General features: G+C 39.0%; 1 protein-coding gene across 2 annotated transcripts in view; it reads right to left on the bottom strand.

Moving 5' to 3' along the window:
• Window positions 1-19,461, bottom strand: part of LOC123856523 (disks large homolog 2) — an 812,179-nt gene that overhangs the window by 394,830 nt on the left and 397,888 nt on the right. For both annotated transcript variants that reach the window (XM_064576814.1, XM_064576815.1), the window contains exon 10: window positions 7,257-7,325. In XM_064576814.1, coding sequence (XP_064432884.1) covers window positions 7,257-7,325 — 69 coding nt within the window. The remainder of the gene's footprint in view (window positions 1-7,256; window positions 7,326-19,461) is intronic.

The following is a 19,461-nucleotide window of genomic DNA, read 5'->3' as shown; positions in this document are numbered from 1 at the left end:
AATGCTTCACTTTCTACAGTGACCATGTGTTTTGGAACTGAACATCTGGGCATTTAGACTAAGAAGACTATTTTAAGTCAGCATCATCCTGAAAAATCTGAAGCACATTAGCTATAAAAAAGCTTTTCCCATCAAGGCAAAAGGAGTTGGGTAGAGAACAAGAGAGCCAATGATTCCAGCCAAGGTTCTGTTCCCAGAATTCTGTTTCCTTGGAAAGCACACCTGTTTAGACCCTTCATGGGAACACCAGAGGCTCCCTGGCCCCAGTGGTGCCATGGTCTCAAGAGTCCAGAGGTCTTAGGGTGTGGAGAGGGGGTCTCTGGTGTCAAAGGTTCATGGCTATTGCCATCAAGACAGGCCCTGTCCCACTAAGAAAGAATGACAATGATATCAACACAGAACAGTTAGCCTGAGAGGATGGGTTTTCCCCTAGATCTATCTGTTTACAGACACAACTGCTTTTGGTTCTTTGGATACTCAGAGACTTCTCTATTTGGGAGAGATATTTAGTTAGGGTCAATTAGACAAATCATCCACTCTAAAGAATTCCTTCTGTAATATCACTGAGGATGGCTCTCTAGTTTCTTGTTAAGTGCTACTTGTGGAGGATGCTCAACAGTCTCCAGGGCAGCTATTTCACTGAGGTGAAAATGCCAGTTAGTAGATATCTGCTTCCATGATGTTGCTCAAACGATCTTGTAAGGGAAGATAAAAACGAAGTGTACACCCCCTAGTGGATGAAAGGACTCTACCTTCACGCTGAAGAGACTTCCTCTTTGCAGTGTTAGCCAAGTACTTTAGGTTTTGGCACATGATTTCCCTTTTTTTAAACCTCTGCCTTGTTCCAAATACATTCCTCAAAGTTCAGTTTGTGTCACCCACTCCCCCCTCCCCAACACAAACACCAGAAGCCTACCTGGTTTCCCAGAGACAATCGCTTTTAACCATTTTGGTTTTAATTCTCATGGTTACCTCCATATTGTTAAAAATATGCTTATAAGAGAGCCTTTCTTTAAATTCTATTTTGTTCCCAGAATTACTTCTGTTTCCATGAGTATAGTTTTTCTCTGTGCATGTGTGTTTTTTAAATCTTATTTTCATCATTTTGCGGGTTTGTTAAACTATTTGGTAACTTGTGGCTGGCTATGCATATTCAAGAATGAATTAGTAGAAAGGCTGCAGGGGATGCTGCAGATCAGGGCAAGGCTTTTCCACTGACAGGCTTCCGGTTAGGTAAGCAAACCTGAAAACTATCCGTGTATCTGGCTCTGCCGTGTGGGCAACATGCAAACTAGCTTATCTAGGTTCCTCAGAAGAAATTCTATTTCTTTAGAGAAGAGCCTTCAGTTTCTGACTGGTGGTAAGTCCCTGCCTGGCAGCTGCTGTGTCAGGCATGTATATGCTGAGTGGGGGCATCCTCAGTCTTATTCTCAGACTCTGCGCTCAGTCCCATCCGTTGTCACTATTCTAAAGTCTCTGAATTTCCTGGGCTCTGCCAGGCAGTTCTGCCACCTCCTGAACCCGAGGCCCCTGCCTGCAATGCTGCTGCACTGTGATAGGCCTTTTTGTGAGTGGCGCCCCGGAACCTAGGAGATGGCATTTACGTAGAACACCCCAGCCCTGCCTCTGCGGGTGATTGAAGGCTGGGGTTGCTTTGTTCTGTTTGGTCCATCTGCTTTCTGTCATCCAGAAGTGTGATGGAATCTTTTGTCTTTTGATGCCTCTCCCACTTCCTTTACCATTATGGGACTGTCCTTTTTTTATTCTTTCAGTGTCCTTTTAATGGGGTCCCAGGAGGAAGAAGAGATGAAGGGGTGGCGAGCTGTATCTGTCAACCTGAACCTGAGGCAAGGAGATCACACTGTGAATGGGGATGTTATTCTGCCTCCTTATGCCTGGCATAGTTAAAGATGACTCACATATCAATTTAAAAAACAGCAGTAACTCTAGGTGGAGGCTCAATTGGACAGTTTTGTTGTCTACATGATCAAATTAACTGGAAATCTAAAATAGTCCCACTTATTTTATGTCAAGTAAATAGCAACTTAGGTGAAAAATACATAAATGTAAGGACTTTTAAACTACATTCATTTAAAAAATATCCTAAGCAGTTGCTTTTCATGAAAGCATTAGGAAGGTAAATTTTGAAACAATGAAATTTCCAATTTCAGCTTATTACCTCCGCTCAGCGGTATAACACCTTAATGGGAATCTGCTAAAGACCCGCTGGCCTATGCAAAGTGAAAAATGACTTTCCCACTATGTGCTCAGTGACAGTGATTGTATGCCACATTATCTCTCTATTTGTGGGCCTGCTGGGCACATATAGCATGAATTTTAGTGTTCTGAACCTTATAGAGAATTACTGAGGTATCCCCTTCTAAATATTCCAGCAATGCAAAATTATTTCTACCTCCAGTATTTTATTTTATATCCAGAAATGTTTTATATATATATATATATATATACACACACACATATATTAACAAGTGTTCAATGAGGGTCTTCAAACTAATCTAGGCTATAAAAGTTTTGTTTTCTCAGAGCACTTGGACTAAGTATATATTCAGCTAGTACTTATTGAGGGTCTAATATGTACCTGCTACTTCTGCAGAAAGCTAGTGAGTCCTATGTTGGTCTCCCTCTTGGCTAAGGAGAAAATTCATGCTTAGAGAGAGGGGAGGGGTCCTGTTTAAGACAGACAACAACAGATGGCAGAGAGGCCAGGATTCAAAACCAATTCTTTGATTCCAGAGTCAGTTTTCTTCCATGACTGCAAGGAACACAATATTTTTCATAGCGCATGATTCGTTTGTTAAATATGAGGCAAAATGTTTTTTATCAGTTAAAACAATGGAGCATCGCTAAGAATACCATTTTTTTTAAAGATTTTATTTATTTATTTGAGAGAGAGAGAGATCACGAGAAGGGGGGAGGGGAAGAGGGAGAAGCAGACTCCCCACTGAGCAGGGAGCCCAATGCAGGACTCGATCCTAGGACCCTGGAATCATGACCTGAGCCGAAGGCAGATGCTTAACTGACTGAAGCACCCTGGCGCCCAACCATTTCTGATTTTAGAAAAGGAGTCACCTTTGTATTATAAAGTCAGGGGAAGGCCTTTGCATTTTTGGTCTCATCTCAGCGGAGAATTAGAATTAGTGATTGTGGTTATCACAGATGTCATTGCATTCGAGTGGAAAACAGTGCAGAAGGCTAAAAAAATATTTATTGGCAACCTGCTAATAAGCTTTTGTGAGTAAGAAGAAAGAAAAGATGTGGAAATAGCTTTAGAAGAAAATGCTCTTATTTAGACTAGCTGGAGGAAATCTGCTCTGTGTTAATGACCAATATGTGGACTGACAGTCATTCTGTGCTCTGGGGTAGTCTTCATAAGGAACAAGGAATGTTAAGTAGAGACCAATGGGCAGCTCAGTCCCCATACCCTCACCTCTATCACAAATACCTCAGCTACCTAGCATGTACATGTATCTCCAGATCTACTCCAAATGGTGGGTTATTAGCTCTGTTTAATGATTTCTAGGCTTAGAGTCAGTTCTAGTTCTTTATCATTTTGAAATGGAAGTCCCAGGAAGTTCTTCACTGTGTCTAACTTATCCTGAATGTGGTTTATGAATGGTGTGACTAGGGCTCTCCAGCTCAATAAAGCCTTTTCACGCTGCATTGTTGTACAGAAGAATTTAATTTGATTTCAAATCCAACTGTGCTTTCTAGGTAGGTGTCCTTGGGAAAATTACTTATCTTCTCCAAGAATCAAGATTCAGAAAAATGGATGCTTATTTTATTGACTATTTTGAAATGAAATTATAGAAGATAGATGGATGAGGAGAGAGAGAGAGAATGAGAACACACCAGGTACCTAATAAGCACTTGATAAATGTTAGTTTCTTTTCTTTCCCTTGAAGGAATATCCATGAATTTGAACTATTTTTATTCCAACAAGTTGCACATTTTGAATGTAATCTCTTTAATGACGAGCTCCCTTCTTCAAATCATAGAATCCTAACCCTGTCAATGTTTTCCTGATAGAATGCTGTCCCAGCTCTTTGTTAACTCTGGACGTCCTTTCCTTTGCCCATTCCACATGTCTGATATAACAGGCAGAATTCAAAACTGATCACGGTCCTTTGGAGAATGTGACCAGCAAGTTTTGTGGAATAGTTTTTCTAAACTATGGCACTTTCCAGAAAGAGGAAATCGGTAGGGGTGGTATGGAGGGTGCACTCACAAGGCCACACACACCTGCACTGCAGGTGCTGACTGATGAACATTCTTAAGTGCAACTGGAGAATGTTCCCAGGCTGGGGAGACTATTTCCTCTTGTGTTTACATAGTGTCTTTGTCTTAAACTTTCTGAGAGACATATAACCTATATTCTTTGCTTTGGAGCTGAGGATAAGCCGCTATGTAGAAGAGGCTTACACTATTCTTTAATGTATTTAATGAGCATTTAAGTATAATCTTGGTAATTAAAATACATATATATGTGTGTGTGTGTATATATATATTATATATATATTATATATATATACATAAACTCAGCAATGAAGCAAACTCAATGATTTGAGTTGCTTCCACAAATGATTATTACCTGTGTATATAGGAATATGCCTCTCCAAAGTACAGTGATGACACCGATCCCTGACTGTTTTAACGAATCCTTATTTAATATAAATGCAAAACTCTCCTGCCTGATAAATTAAGTATATGTTATGTATAACAACAGCAATGAACATTATACTATACTATAGCAAACACATATAATGCCAGTACTATTATAAAAAATAATATATATAACTTTCATTCTTGAGAAAAACTCTCTAAGGAAATACGACGTATGTACATTTTACAGATGAGGAAATTGAGGCATATAAAAACAAACAAACAAACAAAAACATACAAAAAAACAAGCAACTTGCTCTCACACAGCCAGTAAGTTCCTGAGTCCAGACTTAAACTCAGGGAGTCTGGCTACGATCCAGAATCTAGACCAACTTAAATATTACTACAGAACCAAATTCTGTGACTTACCGATTGAGAACTTCTTATGCCTTTTTTGTTTTTTTATGGACTAGAACAAATGTTACAAAGAAGATACTGTCCTGTTGAGAAAAAAGCTGCTTAATTCTCCAGAGCTATTTAGCTATTATTCATATTTAGCCTACCATTCCTATCTCTCTGCTTTTGTTTGTTTACTGGAGGAACCAAAGGGGTTTGACGTTCTTTACCATCATAAACAGAAGAGGAGGGAGCTGTCCTTTTAGGGGGGAGTGTAGTGCCCACGGAGAGGCCACATTCTTTTTGCTCACTTTCCTATGGGTCTGGGGACATGCAAGGGGTTTCCTTAGCTGAGGGCAAGAAAGGACACTCCATGAAAAGTATTTATAATATTTATGCTCTTCCATGAAGTAAAGACTAACATCTTTCTCCAGGGTGGATCTCCATTAAGCCATGGAGTTTGTTGCTTTGCCCCGTTGCTACCCAGGATAGAAAAGAACCATAGGGAGAGAAGACAAGAAGGTCAGCCAGGGAGAAAAGAGGTAAGGACCGTCCCTGGTAAGCTCTACCTGAGGGGGAGGAAAGATGGCTGTCACTTGGCCAGCAAGCCTCAGGTTTGAAGCTGCTGAGGACAGATGAGAAATGGGGACTCCGGGCATGGGAGGGATTGCTATGGTTCAGGTAGTGAGTGTGTATGTGAGTATGTGGGAGGGTACAGTGTGCTATTGCTAGGTGTTCTGTGGAAGAGACAGCTGGGTCTCCCAGCGGATCACTTGGCTGGAGGAGCTGTGGGAGTCTCCCAACATTGGTGCATGTTTGGTTATCCACCCATTCAGGCTACATCACCAGAGATAACCAAGAGAAAGGGGACAGCCACAGTAGAATGGTGAGGAAGTGCCAATTCCTGTTTCCTTTTTTTTTTTTTTTTTGCCCCAATACTACCAGAGGAGAAATCTAAGAGAAAGGACCATCTAGAGGGGTGATATCAGAGACAGAGCAGACCATACCCCTGTCAACTCCAGAACACTCTGGTGGAATCCAAGTCCTAATTATGTTAGAAGGAGGGACAGAGGTCTGAATAAAATATAAAATTTTAAAATAGAAAGGACTAATAAATAATAAAGTTAGAGATTTAAATTGAAATGCCATTAAGGAAGCCTACACATCATTGAGAAATAGGGTTGAAACAAAATTGGTAACAGATATTGGAGAAGTAAAATGATTTAATTTTTATACATTAATCAATTAAATGTTCTCAATTCAACCAGCTATAATTATAAAACAAGTAGAGGGAAATATTAACCCCTTCCTCCCAACCCCTCCAGCTTTTGTCTGATTGGGGAATTCAGAAATACAAAATACTAAGTCCTCTACATGTAAGCCTGCCCAGCCTACATCTCCATTCTTTTTTTTTTTTTTTTTAAGATTTATTTATTTTAGACAGAACAAGCAAGAGAGAGTGCGAGCAGGGGTAGGGGCAGAGGGAGAGGGAGAGAGAGAATCTCCAAAAGACTCCCCGCTGAGCACAGAGCCTGACACTGGGCTGGATCTCACAACCCAGACACCATGACCTGAACCAAAATTAAGAGTTGGACCCGTGACCTATTGAGCCACCCAGGCACCCCCAACATCTCCATTCTTATCTCCTGCCCCACTGCTTCACACACCCTAGGCCAATCTCTGAGTCACCTAATGGCCTTATGCCACCTCATGCTTGCTCATGTGTTCATGTTTTTGCACATGCCCTTTCTTCTGCTCAGAGCACCCTTCCTTCCAGTGTCTGCCAGGCAAATATCCATAGGTGCTTCAGTTCTCAGCTTGACAGTTATGTCTTCTCTGAAACCATCCTGACTTGCTTTCCCCTCCTTCTTTGATGCCCATTCTCAGCCAGGTGTCCTTCCAGGATCTTCCATTAATCCCTTACATGCATCTCCTTTGTGATGCTTATACCGGATGCAAATATGTGTCTGTATTTCTTTTTTTTTTCTTTTAATTTTTTTATTTCTGCCACTCCCAATAGACAATGAGCCCTCTGAAGGTAAAGAATAGATCTCATTTGACTTGTTAAATGAAGTACTAGCACATACTTGGCATATAACATAAGCTTTATAGATTATTTGTTAAGAGAAGGAAGGAAGAAAGGAAAAAAGGGAAGGAAGGAAGGAAGGAAATTTTTGTATGCCCTAGTGATAAGGCTCCAGTTTAGTGTAAGAGAAGGCTCCATATTATTCTCATCTTACCCTTCCAGGGAGATGGCCCGTTGGAGGGTGACTGAAGGCTGGCGGGTTGCGGTGCTGTGTTGAGAATGACTGCAACAAAAGAAAGAAAAAACAAACACAGGTCATTTATTTAAAACGTCTTTGCACATTGTAATCAGTCCTATTGTCAAGAAAAGAACCAATCTTGAAAGAAATACAGTGGAGCTGGAATGTTCTTTGGTGATAAGTAGAATCATCCACCAAAATCTGGTACTCTACCAGATAAGGGGGTAATATTTCCTTATAATTTGATTTCAGCATGTATTATTCAAAAGTAACCTTGAAATGACAGAAAGACATGAAAAGAAACAAAAATATTTGGAAGAGGTAATTTTCATAATTTCATTATGATGCAGTGTATTACTTTTTAAATGAAGAACATTTTTATAACACATTTTTAAACAGTGGATTTGAAAATTGGAGAAGTATTTAATTAGTATAAGCTTTCATATTAGTTCACACTTGCAACACTCACTTGTAAAATTAATAACAATTCAGCTGTTGGATGAACACAAAAACTTGAAAAATGAGACCTCTGGTTGCATGCCAACCTTAGAATTTAATGTAAATCCATATTTTGTTTGGTTGCATGGTAATAAGACTGATTTTGTAGATAAGCAGTTGCAATAAAAGTTATAATGTTTATCGTTCATTTTGCACCATATTGCCTGAATCCCTTTTCTACATTTATTTGTTTACTTCTCTCAATCCTATGAGGTACACCCTGTCCCATTAACAGGTGAAGGAACTAAGGTATGGTGAGGTTTAGAAACGTGTCCCAAGTCATGTGGTAAATACTTGTGCTTGAGATAGCATCTAAACTGTCTGATTCTAGAGCCATTATTCTTAACCATCATGTTATATCATCTCCCAAATGGTGACAATTTTTCAGATTTGTAAGAACATGTTTTGAATCTCAGAATACCCTTCAGTTAGAGATAGAGGTTCATCTGAGATATGTACAATAACAATCCAGCAGCAAAAAGTAATGCTTTGTAGATTTCCTATGTGTTAAAATGTATGATAAAATGTGTTTCAGTGTGTAATTTTAGTTTGTAGTGTTGATATAATATCTTAGTTGTAATATTAGTTATAAACACACACACACACACACAGGTTATGAAGGTGTATATACACAAATATATGAATAAAGAGAAACCCGAGTCAGATGTTTGCAGAACATTAGACACCTTCACACAACTCCACAACTTCTCAGCACGTACTTCTGAAAACACTGACATTGTCACAGAGGGCCAAGCTGTAGGCTCCAGATTTTCATCCAGAAATTCAGTCATTATGGATGATAAGTGGTATCTCTCTGTGAATAGCATTTAGTTGTGACATGGATGACATTTATCTGAGGTTGAGGGAGAATTTGGGCATTGTAGCTAAAAACTAGAGAATGTTGCTGAAATTAAGGATTGTGCCTATGTTTCCTGGCATCCTTCATAGTGTCAAGTGTGATATATGTTCCCTGAACGTTTTGACTGGCAGTTGAAAAACAGCCTAGCGTTCAGGAGCTGGACCAGGTAGCCAGATGCTTGAGTTAAAATCCCAGCTCCACCAAATGGACAAACGTGACCTTGCTCAAGTGATCTACATCTCTCTGTGTGTCAGTTTCTCACCTGTGAAATCAAGATAGTAATAGTACTTTCCTCCTGGGATTGTTATAAGGATTCAGTGAATACGATGTTTAAAACAGTGTCTGTTACATGGTAAAAGCTACATAAGTATTTGTTAAATAAACCAATATGATTTAGCAGAATGTGTATTTTAACATAGCACTAAATAAGAATAATTACTTAGATCATTTCTTTTAGTTATATAGTCAGTGCCACAAGGTGTGTATTTGTGAGTATAACATAATTTGGTGATCAGTATCAAATTAAAATATATTTTCTATTGTAAAAACATTATAAATTAATGAAAATCAAAATAAGAGAAAATTAAAAAAAATCACATATAATTCCATTACCTTGTCTCAGATGTTACAGAATTATCTAATTTAATTATTGCAGCTGTCCTGTAGGTATGTATGAGTAGCCACATTGTATATATAAAAAAACAAAACACAAAAAATTTAAACTACTTATCAGAAATCAATAGCTTGCAAATATGGAGCCAGAATTCAAACTAAAGCCTATCTTGTTGCCAAGTGTGTGTACTTTCCATGCTATGTTATTGACTCTCTATATGTCCACATGTGCTTCATATAGTTTTATATATACACAGACCATATATAGCTTTATATCCTGCATTTGCTTATTATATTATAATTTAAGCATTTCTTATAGGGTCTCCATAATTATTATTTTTATGTTATATAATGTTATTTCCTCTGAAGATATATTTAACTATTCTTTTATGGTTAGATATTTGGGTTATTTCTACTGTTTTAATATTATAAACAATGCTGCATGAATATATTGATATCAGTTACCTTTTCTTTTTTTTTTTCTACTTTTTTTTAATTTTTTTAATTTTTTATTCCTACGTTAATCCCCACACATTACATCATTAGTTTTAGATGAAGTGTTCCATGATTCATTGTTTGTGCACAACACCCAGTGCTCCTCAGTTACCTTTTCTTATTTGACAATTTCCTTTGACTATATTCCCCAATGGAAACATTCACTAGGTTCTTGATTTATGTTATTAATTACTTTTCCAAAGCTTTGTATCATTTTATTCCCTCCAATATATATTATAATATATATTCCATTTAATATCTTTTAAATAATATAAAATATATATACTCCAGTTTCACCACGATCTTATAGTCACTAACATTATAATTTAAAAAATTGATAATATGTACAAAATGATACTTCAGATTTATGAGTATTTCTGCTTTTTACTAAAATGACCATTTTTTTTCTATATGCTTGTTAAATTGTGTTTCTTTTGTTTAAACTGTTTAATCCTTTCCTTTGCCATATATATTACACTGGTTTAGAAAGTACCAACAGTCCTTTTTGGGTAAAGATCAATGATGCCTGCTAACCAAGATGAATGAGTAACTGGAATTCCTGATAGCTTCCTCACCATTAGCTTAGCCCATATAATTAAAACAAAGAAATATTCAGTAATCTCTCTTTACTTATCACTACCTTAAACTAATTACTTTATTATTCTACCCTAAATTATTCCAGTAACATCCCTCTTAAAGTTTTAGTGACACTTAAATTAAATGTGGAAGATACCTTGAAGTGCTCACAGAATTTGACTCCTCGTATATTACACATGCAAAGTCAGCCAGTTTCTCCGAATGTGTAAATTTTGAACCAACAGAGCCTTTTACAACATGTAATTACCCTTTTACTTTACTAAGACAAATACAGTGAATTATTTGATAAGTCAAGACCTACAGACACAAGGGAATTTTTGGTTTTCCCTGATAGCAATGTGTAAGCAGGACTTGAATGGGGAACACGTGCAGTAGGTATTAGGAGCTACCAGATGGTGATAATAACTGGTGTTTTTTAAAAACACCGAACATCTTCCCCCTGGAACCAAGCCGGTTCCGTGCATTCCGTATTACTGACTGCGTAGACAGTGTGTTGTTAGTTCTACCATGACTGACAAATTACAAGGAACCTGTGCCTGGCCCTTTCAGCTCCTCAGGCAGAGGAGAGCCAGATGGAATTCTGAGAACCACAGGAAGCAGCATGGGAGGAAGGCACAGCTAAAACTTCAAGCTTTTAACATTGGAGAGCTAAGTGCTCATAATATCTTTGTCTTAAAAAAACCCAGTCTTATCAACAAATGGCCATTATTCTCCTTCTATCATTTTTCTAGACACTGTTAGAGTCTATTCTGTGAAGCAGTATATGATATGCCTCCCTCACCACCCCAGTGCAGTTGACATGCTGTTTGGTACACCATCCCATCTTTTCCACATGTCCCAAATAGCACCAGGACTGAGAATCACCACCATTTATTTACACACCTATTTTTTTCCCTGCTAAGTCATGCATGTTTTCAGAGCAAGGAGTGAGGCTTATCCATGTGCACATTCTCAGCTCAGCGCTCATCCACAGAACATGCTTTATAAAAGCCTTTCTGAATGATGAAGACCATGGGCTGAGTTCCATCTATCTGTAAGGTCCCATGCCCTGTCTCTTTCAAACTTTGTAACAACATTGAGAGCTAGTCATTATGCCCACTTTTGAAGGAAATTAAAGAGCAAGGTCTCACAGCTAGTAGGTAGCAAGAGTAGAACCCATGTTTGCTGGCTCTAAAGTACTTGTTCCTCTGAGACAAATCATGTTGCCTTATAGAAAGGTGAAAGCAAAGCTCTGTGATTAGTTCGGAGAGAGGATACCACACATTTTGTTAGGAAATGCTGAATCTCACTGACAGTTTTGTTTTGTTTTGCACAAAATAGCACCCATTATTTTCACCTTATCTGTCCACCTTGCATGTCAGTAGCTTTTGACGATCATTTTTTTTTATGAAGATAATTTAAAAGAGGATGGGTATTAAAGAGGGCACGTATTGCATGGAGCACTGGGTGTTATACACAAACAATGAATCATGGAACACTACATCAAAAACTAATGATGTAATGTATGGTGATTAACATAACAACAAAAAATTAAAAAAAAAAAAGAAGGACTTCTCTGTCCTATCCACACCATCTTATTAATGAGCCCTGAACCTCTATAAGCATTTGAGTGACAGTGAACGGTGGGTGAGTAGGATGAGAAGGCTCAGCAGCATGTCACAGCACTGACAATGGGGACGAAGTCCTGTCATGTGGTAGAAACCTATGGTGCCACTCTGCACTTAGGCAGCTTGGCTGAAGTGGCAAATCAGGCAACTATGGAGATAAATCTTACCAAGACTTTTTAAGATTTAGAGAGAGGTAACAGCCTTATTGCCTTTCTAAAAATCATGCCATCATTGAATAAAACTGAGCCAGAGAACAGTAGAATCTCTTTTCCAGGAACTCTCTGATTTTCCAAGTAAAAGACTCTGGTTATTGCCTAAGAAAATGATATTTGAATGGTGCTGAAAGATGCAATCCCACTGCTGTGTGAAATTAAAATTTTGTTGAGCATCTGAATTGAAACTGTTTCATTACATATGCAACACAAAGGACCTAGATGGTGGTGATAAATGGCTTTTTAATTTTCTCCAACTCTAAAGCAATAAGAGACAGGATAACTGGTCTTTCCAAAATACTGTAGCATTAAAACTTTGTCATTTTGTGGAGAACACAAAAAGGTTTTTGGGTCTTTTATTAACAAGCTGATAACAACAAACTTATTTAATGTGCCTTGTGAAGTCCCATCCAACTAAAATACCTCCTGATGTGTTTTCAATATTCTGTCTCATTCTTCACCCACATTTCTGAAGAACTTTCATCTCTCCTTGTCATTTTTAACTCTTCACTTGAATACCTGTATCTATCATTTATCTGATCTCTCTTAATATTTATTTCTTCTCTTTTTCTACTTTCCCTGTCTTCATATACATGCATTAAGTTGCCATTATTCTTAAAAAGAAGAGTATATGTCTTCTTGGGTATCCAGCCAGTACCTCAAATGCAACATAACCAAAACACTATTACCTTCTCGCATGAAGCTAGATATCTCTCCTGTTGCTTCACTGATACTTAACATGAATTGTCTCATATAATTATTTGTATCTGTATCTTCTGGTTACATCTTCTGGTTACATCCCAAATGCTCATTGGGAATTTACTATGTACCAAGGATCATGTTAGGTGCTTGGGATGACTCTTTGATTCCTTAATAGTGTAGTACTCAATAAATACCTGATAATAAAGCCAGTAAAATCAAATAAACCATGTGGGCTCTTCTCATATAGATAACATTTTTTAATAAATCTCTAGGTATATTTGATAGACAAACCATCTAAGCTGGATCTGGAAGGATGTATACATATTTTAAATGGTGTAGACGGGAAAGGACTTTCTGAGAAGCTAGAAGAGTATGATCAAAATCATGGAGGGTCAAAAGTATGTGTTGTGCTCTGGAAACCTTGAGGGTTTGGCTTGGCCAGAGCAGAATAGCTAGGGATGAGGTCAGAAAGCTGACTTGGGGTGGGTCAAGAGGGGCAATGAATACCATGCCAAGAGGTGTGGACTTTACCTTGATGGCAGTGGTGAGCTCTCTAAAGTTGGGGATCAATATGGTGCTATCTATGATTCAGAAGGGTAAACCTAAAAATACTCTGAACAGTGGAAGGAAGAGGAGGGAATCTACAAGCAGGGAGACCAATGGGAAATCATCATGAGAAAGAAAAATAATAAATGCCTAAACTTGGACAATGGCACTAGGAATATAATTGAGTTTGATTTTGTATAAGCTTAGCTTAATGTGCCTGTGACACATGTGGGGAATATGATCTACAGTAGAACAGTTTTACCTATTGAAAAGTTCTTTCTCTTGGTTTAACACTGATACGTCCATAATAGCCACTGAAGGACAGATATTCTTGCATCTTCTATTCTTTCTAATAAACATTCTTAACACTTCTGATTCTTTTTCAGATGGTATTAAGATTCCTAGCTATATTTCTTTCTATACTCTTACATTTTTCTTTTTTCCTTTTTATTTATTTATTATTAAAGATTTTATTTATTTGTCAGAGAGAGAGAGACCACAAGCCAGTGGAACAACAGGCAGAGGCAGAAGCAGGCTCCCCACTGAGCAGGGAGCCCGATGAAGGACTCGATCCCAGGACCCTGGGATCGTGATCTGAGCCAAAGGCAGATGCTTAACCAACTGAGCCACCCAGGTGTCCCTATTTTTACTTTTTTAAAGATTTATTTATTTGAGAGAGAGAGAACAAGCAGGGGGAAGGGTAAAGGGAGAGGGAGAGACAGGGAAAAGGGGAAAGACAGAGAGAGAAAAGTGGACTCCCCATTGAGTGCACAGCCTGACGCAGGACCCTATCTCATGACCTTGAGATCACGACCTGAGCCGAAATCAAGAGTCAGATGCTTAACTGACTGAGCGACCCAGGTGCCCCTTTTTCTTTTTTTTTTAAGGATTTTATTTTTAAGTAATCTCTACACCCAGTGTGGGGTTCGAACCCACAACCCCAAGATCAAGAGTCATACACTCTACAGACTGAGCCAGCCAGGCACCCCGATTTTCTTCTGATTTTTACTTAAATTGTAGAACCCAGAAATGAATTCAGAGATCCAGATACGTTTAAACTAGGGCTGAGTGCCAGGAGATGTTGACTTTCCTCCACCTGTATTCTATACTCCTTCCAGAGGAGCCCAAAATAACATGGAATTTTAAAGTTTGCCTAATTGTATTGTTAAATTTAAGGTCAAGCTAACATCTCATATATTTTTGACATCAAATGATTTGAAATCAATTTTATCATGTACTTGTATATTGGGTTTTTGGAAACTCAATATAATTAATATCTACCACTGTCAAATTTAATGGTATTAATTTTGATCTAGTTTTATAGTTGAGCTCACATTAGGTCATCAATTCAACTCAATAAATATGTATTGAGTATCTAAGATGTGCTAGCCATTACAGAACTTCACTTTTTCATGTAGTTTTGTATCATCTTCAAATATGATAAAATGCCTTTTACATTTTCATGCAAATTATTAATTACAATAAGAAACAAGGACCATGCATTGTTAGCAAATCATCACCGATCCTTCTTCAGTTTAACTGTTCAGTCCACAAGTTTTACTACTAGCTCTCTTTTTATTTTATTTTATTTATTTATTTGTCAGAGAGAGAGAGAGAGCGCACACAAACAGGGGGAGCAGCAGGAAGAGGGAGAAGCAGGCTCCTGACTGAGCAAAGAGCCCAATGCAGGACTCCGTTTCAGGGCCAGAAGATCATGACCTGAGCCAAAGGCAGATGCTCAGCTGATTGAGCCACCCAGGCATCCTAACTACTGAGCAATTCTTAATCAACATCTTTTTTTTTTTTAAGATTTTATTTATTTATTTGACAGAGAGAGACAGCAAGAGAGGGAACATAAGCAGGAGTGGGAGAGGGAGAAGCAGGCTTCCCGCTGAGCAGAGAGCCCAATGTGGGGCTTGATCCCAGGACTTTGTGATAATGACCCAAGCCAAAGGCAGACGCTTAACAATTGAGCCACTCAGGCTCCGCAAACAACATCTTTTTACAGATTAACCAATCCTCTCCATCCCCAGTGACAAGCTGACCAATGTTTACAGCAATTGAAATGCTCATGGCCCATATATTCTCATTCCTTTGATATGACTTGTAAGTTTACTAAGATTCAGTTATGATTGTTCTCAAATCTGTTTATTCTTATTATACTCATTTTATAATCATGTAATTTAATGTTACAAAACTGAAATATGAGTGTGTAAAAAGACTTGTTTCTATCAAGAATAAATTTACTGATCTGGGGGGCGGAGCAAGATGGCGGAGGAGTAGGAGACCTGGATTTCGTCTCCTCTCAGGAATTCAGCTGGATAGGGATCAAACCATTCTGAACACCTACAAACTCAACAGGAGATCGAAGAAAAGAAGAACAACAACTCTCTCATCAGAAAAGCGACCACTTTCTGGAAGGTAGGACATGCGGAGAAGTGAATCCCAGGCGATGTTCGGGAGGAGAGACAGCGGGGGAGGGGCCTCCGTCGGCGGCTTCTGGCAAGTGATAGAGCCGCGGAGCACAAAATCGGAACTTTTAGAAGTCTGCTCCGCTGAGGGACGTCACTCTGGTGGCTAAGCGGGGGGTGGAACCCTCCGGGACAGTGTGGTCTCAGGACCCTCGGGGTCACAGAAAGACCGGGGGTGCCTGAGTGTGGCAGAGCTCCCAGGTAACGGAGCAGGGAAGCCGGCTGCAGAGGCGGAGCCCAGGCGCGGGCTCTCAGCTTGGGGTTGCCATAAACTGTGATCTGCAGCACAGTCGCGCCACTGCTCCCCCAGCAGGGACCCAACAAGCGGCAGATCCGGGGAGACTCACCTTCCTTCCCCGGGAGGAACTGCGCGGGAGTGCACCGCAGGGATCTGCTGGGTTTGGAGACTCCACCCGGGGTCGGGTGCCAGAGATAGAAACGCGCGGTCACAGGCGGGGTGAGCACGGAGTGCGGCCGGAGACCGGGGAGACGGGAGTGACTGACGGCTTTTCTCTGGGGGCTCACTGAGGAGTGGCCCGAGTTCTCGGCTCCTCCGGGGCGGAGATTGGGAGGCCGCCATTTTCACTCTCCGCCTCCAAAGCTGTATGGAAAGCTCGCAGGGAACAAAAGCCCTGGAGAGCAAACCCGAGCAGATTACTTAGCCCAGACCGGGCAAGGGCGGAGCAATTCCGCCTCCGGCAGAGACATTTGGAAACCATGGCAACAGGCCCCTCCCCAGAAGATCAGCGAGAACAGCCAGCCAAGACCAAGTTTACCGATCAATGAGAACAGCAGAACTCCAGCGCTAGGGGACTACTGCACATAGAATTCATGGCTTTTTAACCATGATTCTTTAGTCTTTCAAAGTTAATTTTTTTTTTAACTGTCTTTTTGTCTTTTTATTTCTTTTTGAATTTTTCTTTTTCCCTTTTTCAACCAACATCTTATCAATCCCTCTTTTTAAAAAAAACATTTTTATTTTTCATTTTTAGAGTCATATTCTATCCCTTCATAGTAGTTACCCATATTTTTGGCTTATATATATAAGTTGTTCTCTCTTTAAAATTTTGAGATAGTTTCTTCTAACAGATTAAAATATACCCTAAATCTCTAGTATATGGTGTTTTCTATTCCTCTGCCTGATCACAACCTCTCCCTTTTTTTTCCTTTTCTTTTTTTAAATCCACTTCTTTCTTTTTTCAAACAACTTCTTATCAATTCCTTTTACAAAATTTTTTATAATTTCCATCTTTACAGTCATATTCCATCCCTTCATCATATCAACCCTTATTTTTGTACATATATAAGTTTTTCTTTCTTTAAAATTTTGGGAGGCACGTTCTTCTAAAAGACCAAAATACACCCCAAATCTAGTGTGTGGCACTGATCTATATACCAGCCTGATCATATTTGATCACATTCTGTATTTTTTGTTGTTGTTGTTGTTTTGTTTTGTTTGTTTTTGTTTTTATCTTTATCTTTTTCTTTTTCTTTTTTTTCTTTCTCTTTTTTCTCTCTTTCCCTTTCTTATCCCACTGCTTCAGGTCTTTTCTGATTTGTTTAGAGTATATTTTCTGGGGACGTTGTTACTCTGCTAGCATTTTGTTCTCTCATTAATCTATTCTCCTCTGCACAAAATGACAAGACGGAAAAAATCACCTCAACAAAAAGAACAAGAGGTAGTACCGACTGCCAGGGACCTACTCAATACGGACATTAATACAATGTCAGATCTAGAGTTCAGAAGCATCACTTTAAAGATACTAGCTGGGCTTGAAAAAAATATGGAAGTGATTAGAGAAACCCTTTCTGGAGAAGTAAAAGAGCTAAAATCCAACCAAGTAGAAATCAAAAAGGCTATTAATGAGGTGCAATAAAAAATGGGGGCGCTAACTGCTAGAATAAATGAGGCAGAAGAGAGAATCAGTAATACAGAAGATGAAATGATGGAAAATAAAGAAGCTGAGAAAAAGAGAGATAAACAACTACTGGATCACGAGGGCAGAATTCGAGAGATAAATGATACCATAAGACGGAACAACATTAGAATAACTGGGATCCCAGAAGAAGAAGAAAGAGAGAGAGGGGCAGAAGGTATAATGGAGCAAATTATAGCAGAGAACTTCCCTAATTTGGGGAAAGAAACAGGCATGAAAATCCAGGAAGCACAGAGAACCCCTCTCAAAATCAATAAAAATAGGTCAACACCCCGACATCTAATAGTAAAACTTACGAGTCTCATAGACAAAGAGAAAATCCTGAAAGCAGCTCGGGAGAAGAGATCTGTAACCTACAAGGGTAGAAACATGAGATTGGCGACAGACCTATCCACAGAGACCTGGCAGGCCAGAAAGGACTGGCAGGATATATTCAGAGCACTAAATGAGAAAAATATGCAGCCAAGAATACTCTATCCAGCTAGGCTGTCATTGAAAATTGAAGGAGAGATAAAAAGCTTCCAGGACAAACAAAAACTAAAGGAATTGGCAAACACAAAACCAGCCCTACAGGAAATCTTGAAAGGGGTCCTCTAAGCAAAGAGAGAGCCTAAAAGCAACATAGACCAGAAAGGAACACAGACAATATACGGTAACAGTCACCTTACAGGCAATACAATGGCACTAAATTCCTATCTTTCAATAGTTACCCTGAATGTAAATGGGCTCAATGCCCCAATCAAAAGACACAGGCTATCAGACTGGATTAAAAAACAAGACCTATCGATATGCTGTCTGCAAGAGACTCATTTTAGAACCAAAGACACCCCCAGATTGAAAGTGAGGGGGTGGAAAACCATTTACCATGCTAATGGACACCAAAAGAAAGCTGGGGTGGCAATCCTTATATCAAATTACATTTTAAACCAAAGACTGTAATAAGAGATGAGGAAGGACACTATATCCTACTTCAAGGATCTATCCAACAAGAAGATGTAACAATTGTAAATATCTATGCCCCTAACATGGGAGCAGCCAATTATATAAGGCAATTAATAACAAAAGCAAAGAAACACATCGACAACAATACAATAATAGTGGGGGACTTTAACACCCCCCTCACTGAAATGGACAGATCGTCTAAGCAAAAGATCAACAAGAAATAAAGACTTTAAATGACACACTGGACCAAATGGACTTCACAGACATATTCAGAACATTCCACCCCAAAGCAACGGAATACACATTCTTCTCTAGTGCCCATGGAACATTCTCCAGAACAGATCACAAGCTAGGTCACCAATCAGGTCTCAACTGGTACCAAAAGATTGGGATCATTCCCTGCCTATTTTCAGACCACAATGCTTTGAAACTAGAACTCAATCACAAGAGGAAAGTCAGAAAGAACTCAAATACATGGAGGCTAAAGAGCATCCTACTGAAGAATGAATGGGTCAACCAGGAAATTAAAGAAGAATTAAAAAAATTCATGGAAACCAATGAAAATGAAAACACAACTGTTCAAAATCTTTGGGATGCAGCAAAGGCAGTCCTAAGAGGAAAGTATATAGCAATACAAGCCTTTCTCAAGAAAAAAGAAAGGTTTCAAGTACACAACCTAACCCTACACCAAAGGAGCTGGAGA

Source organism: Mirounga angustirostris, unplaced genomic scaffold, assembly GCF_029215605.1.
Source record: "Mirounga angustirostris isolate CCGP_5_RB_7025 unplaced genomic scaffold, mMirAng1.0.hap1 SCAF_13, whole genome shotgun sequence".
NCBI lineage: Eukaryota > Metazoa > Chordata > Mammalia > Carnivora > Phocidae > Mirounga > Mirounga angustirostris.
This window is presented reverse-complemented; position numbering and strand designations above follow the sequence as displayed.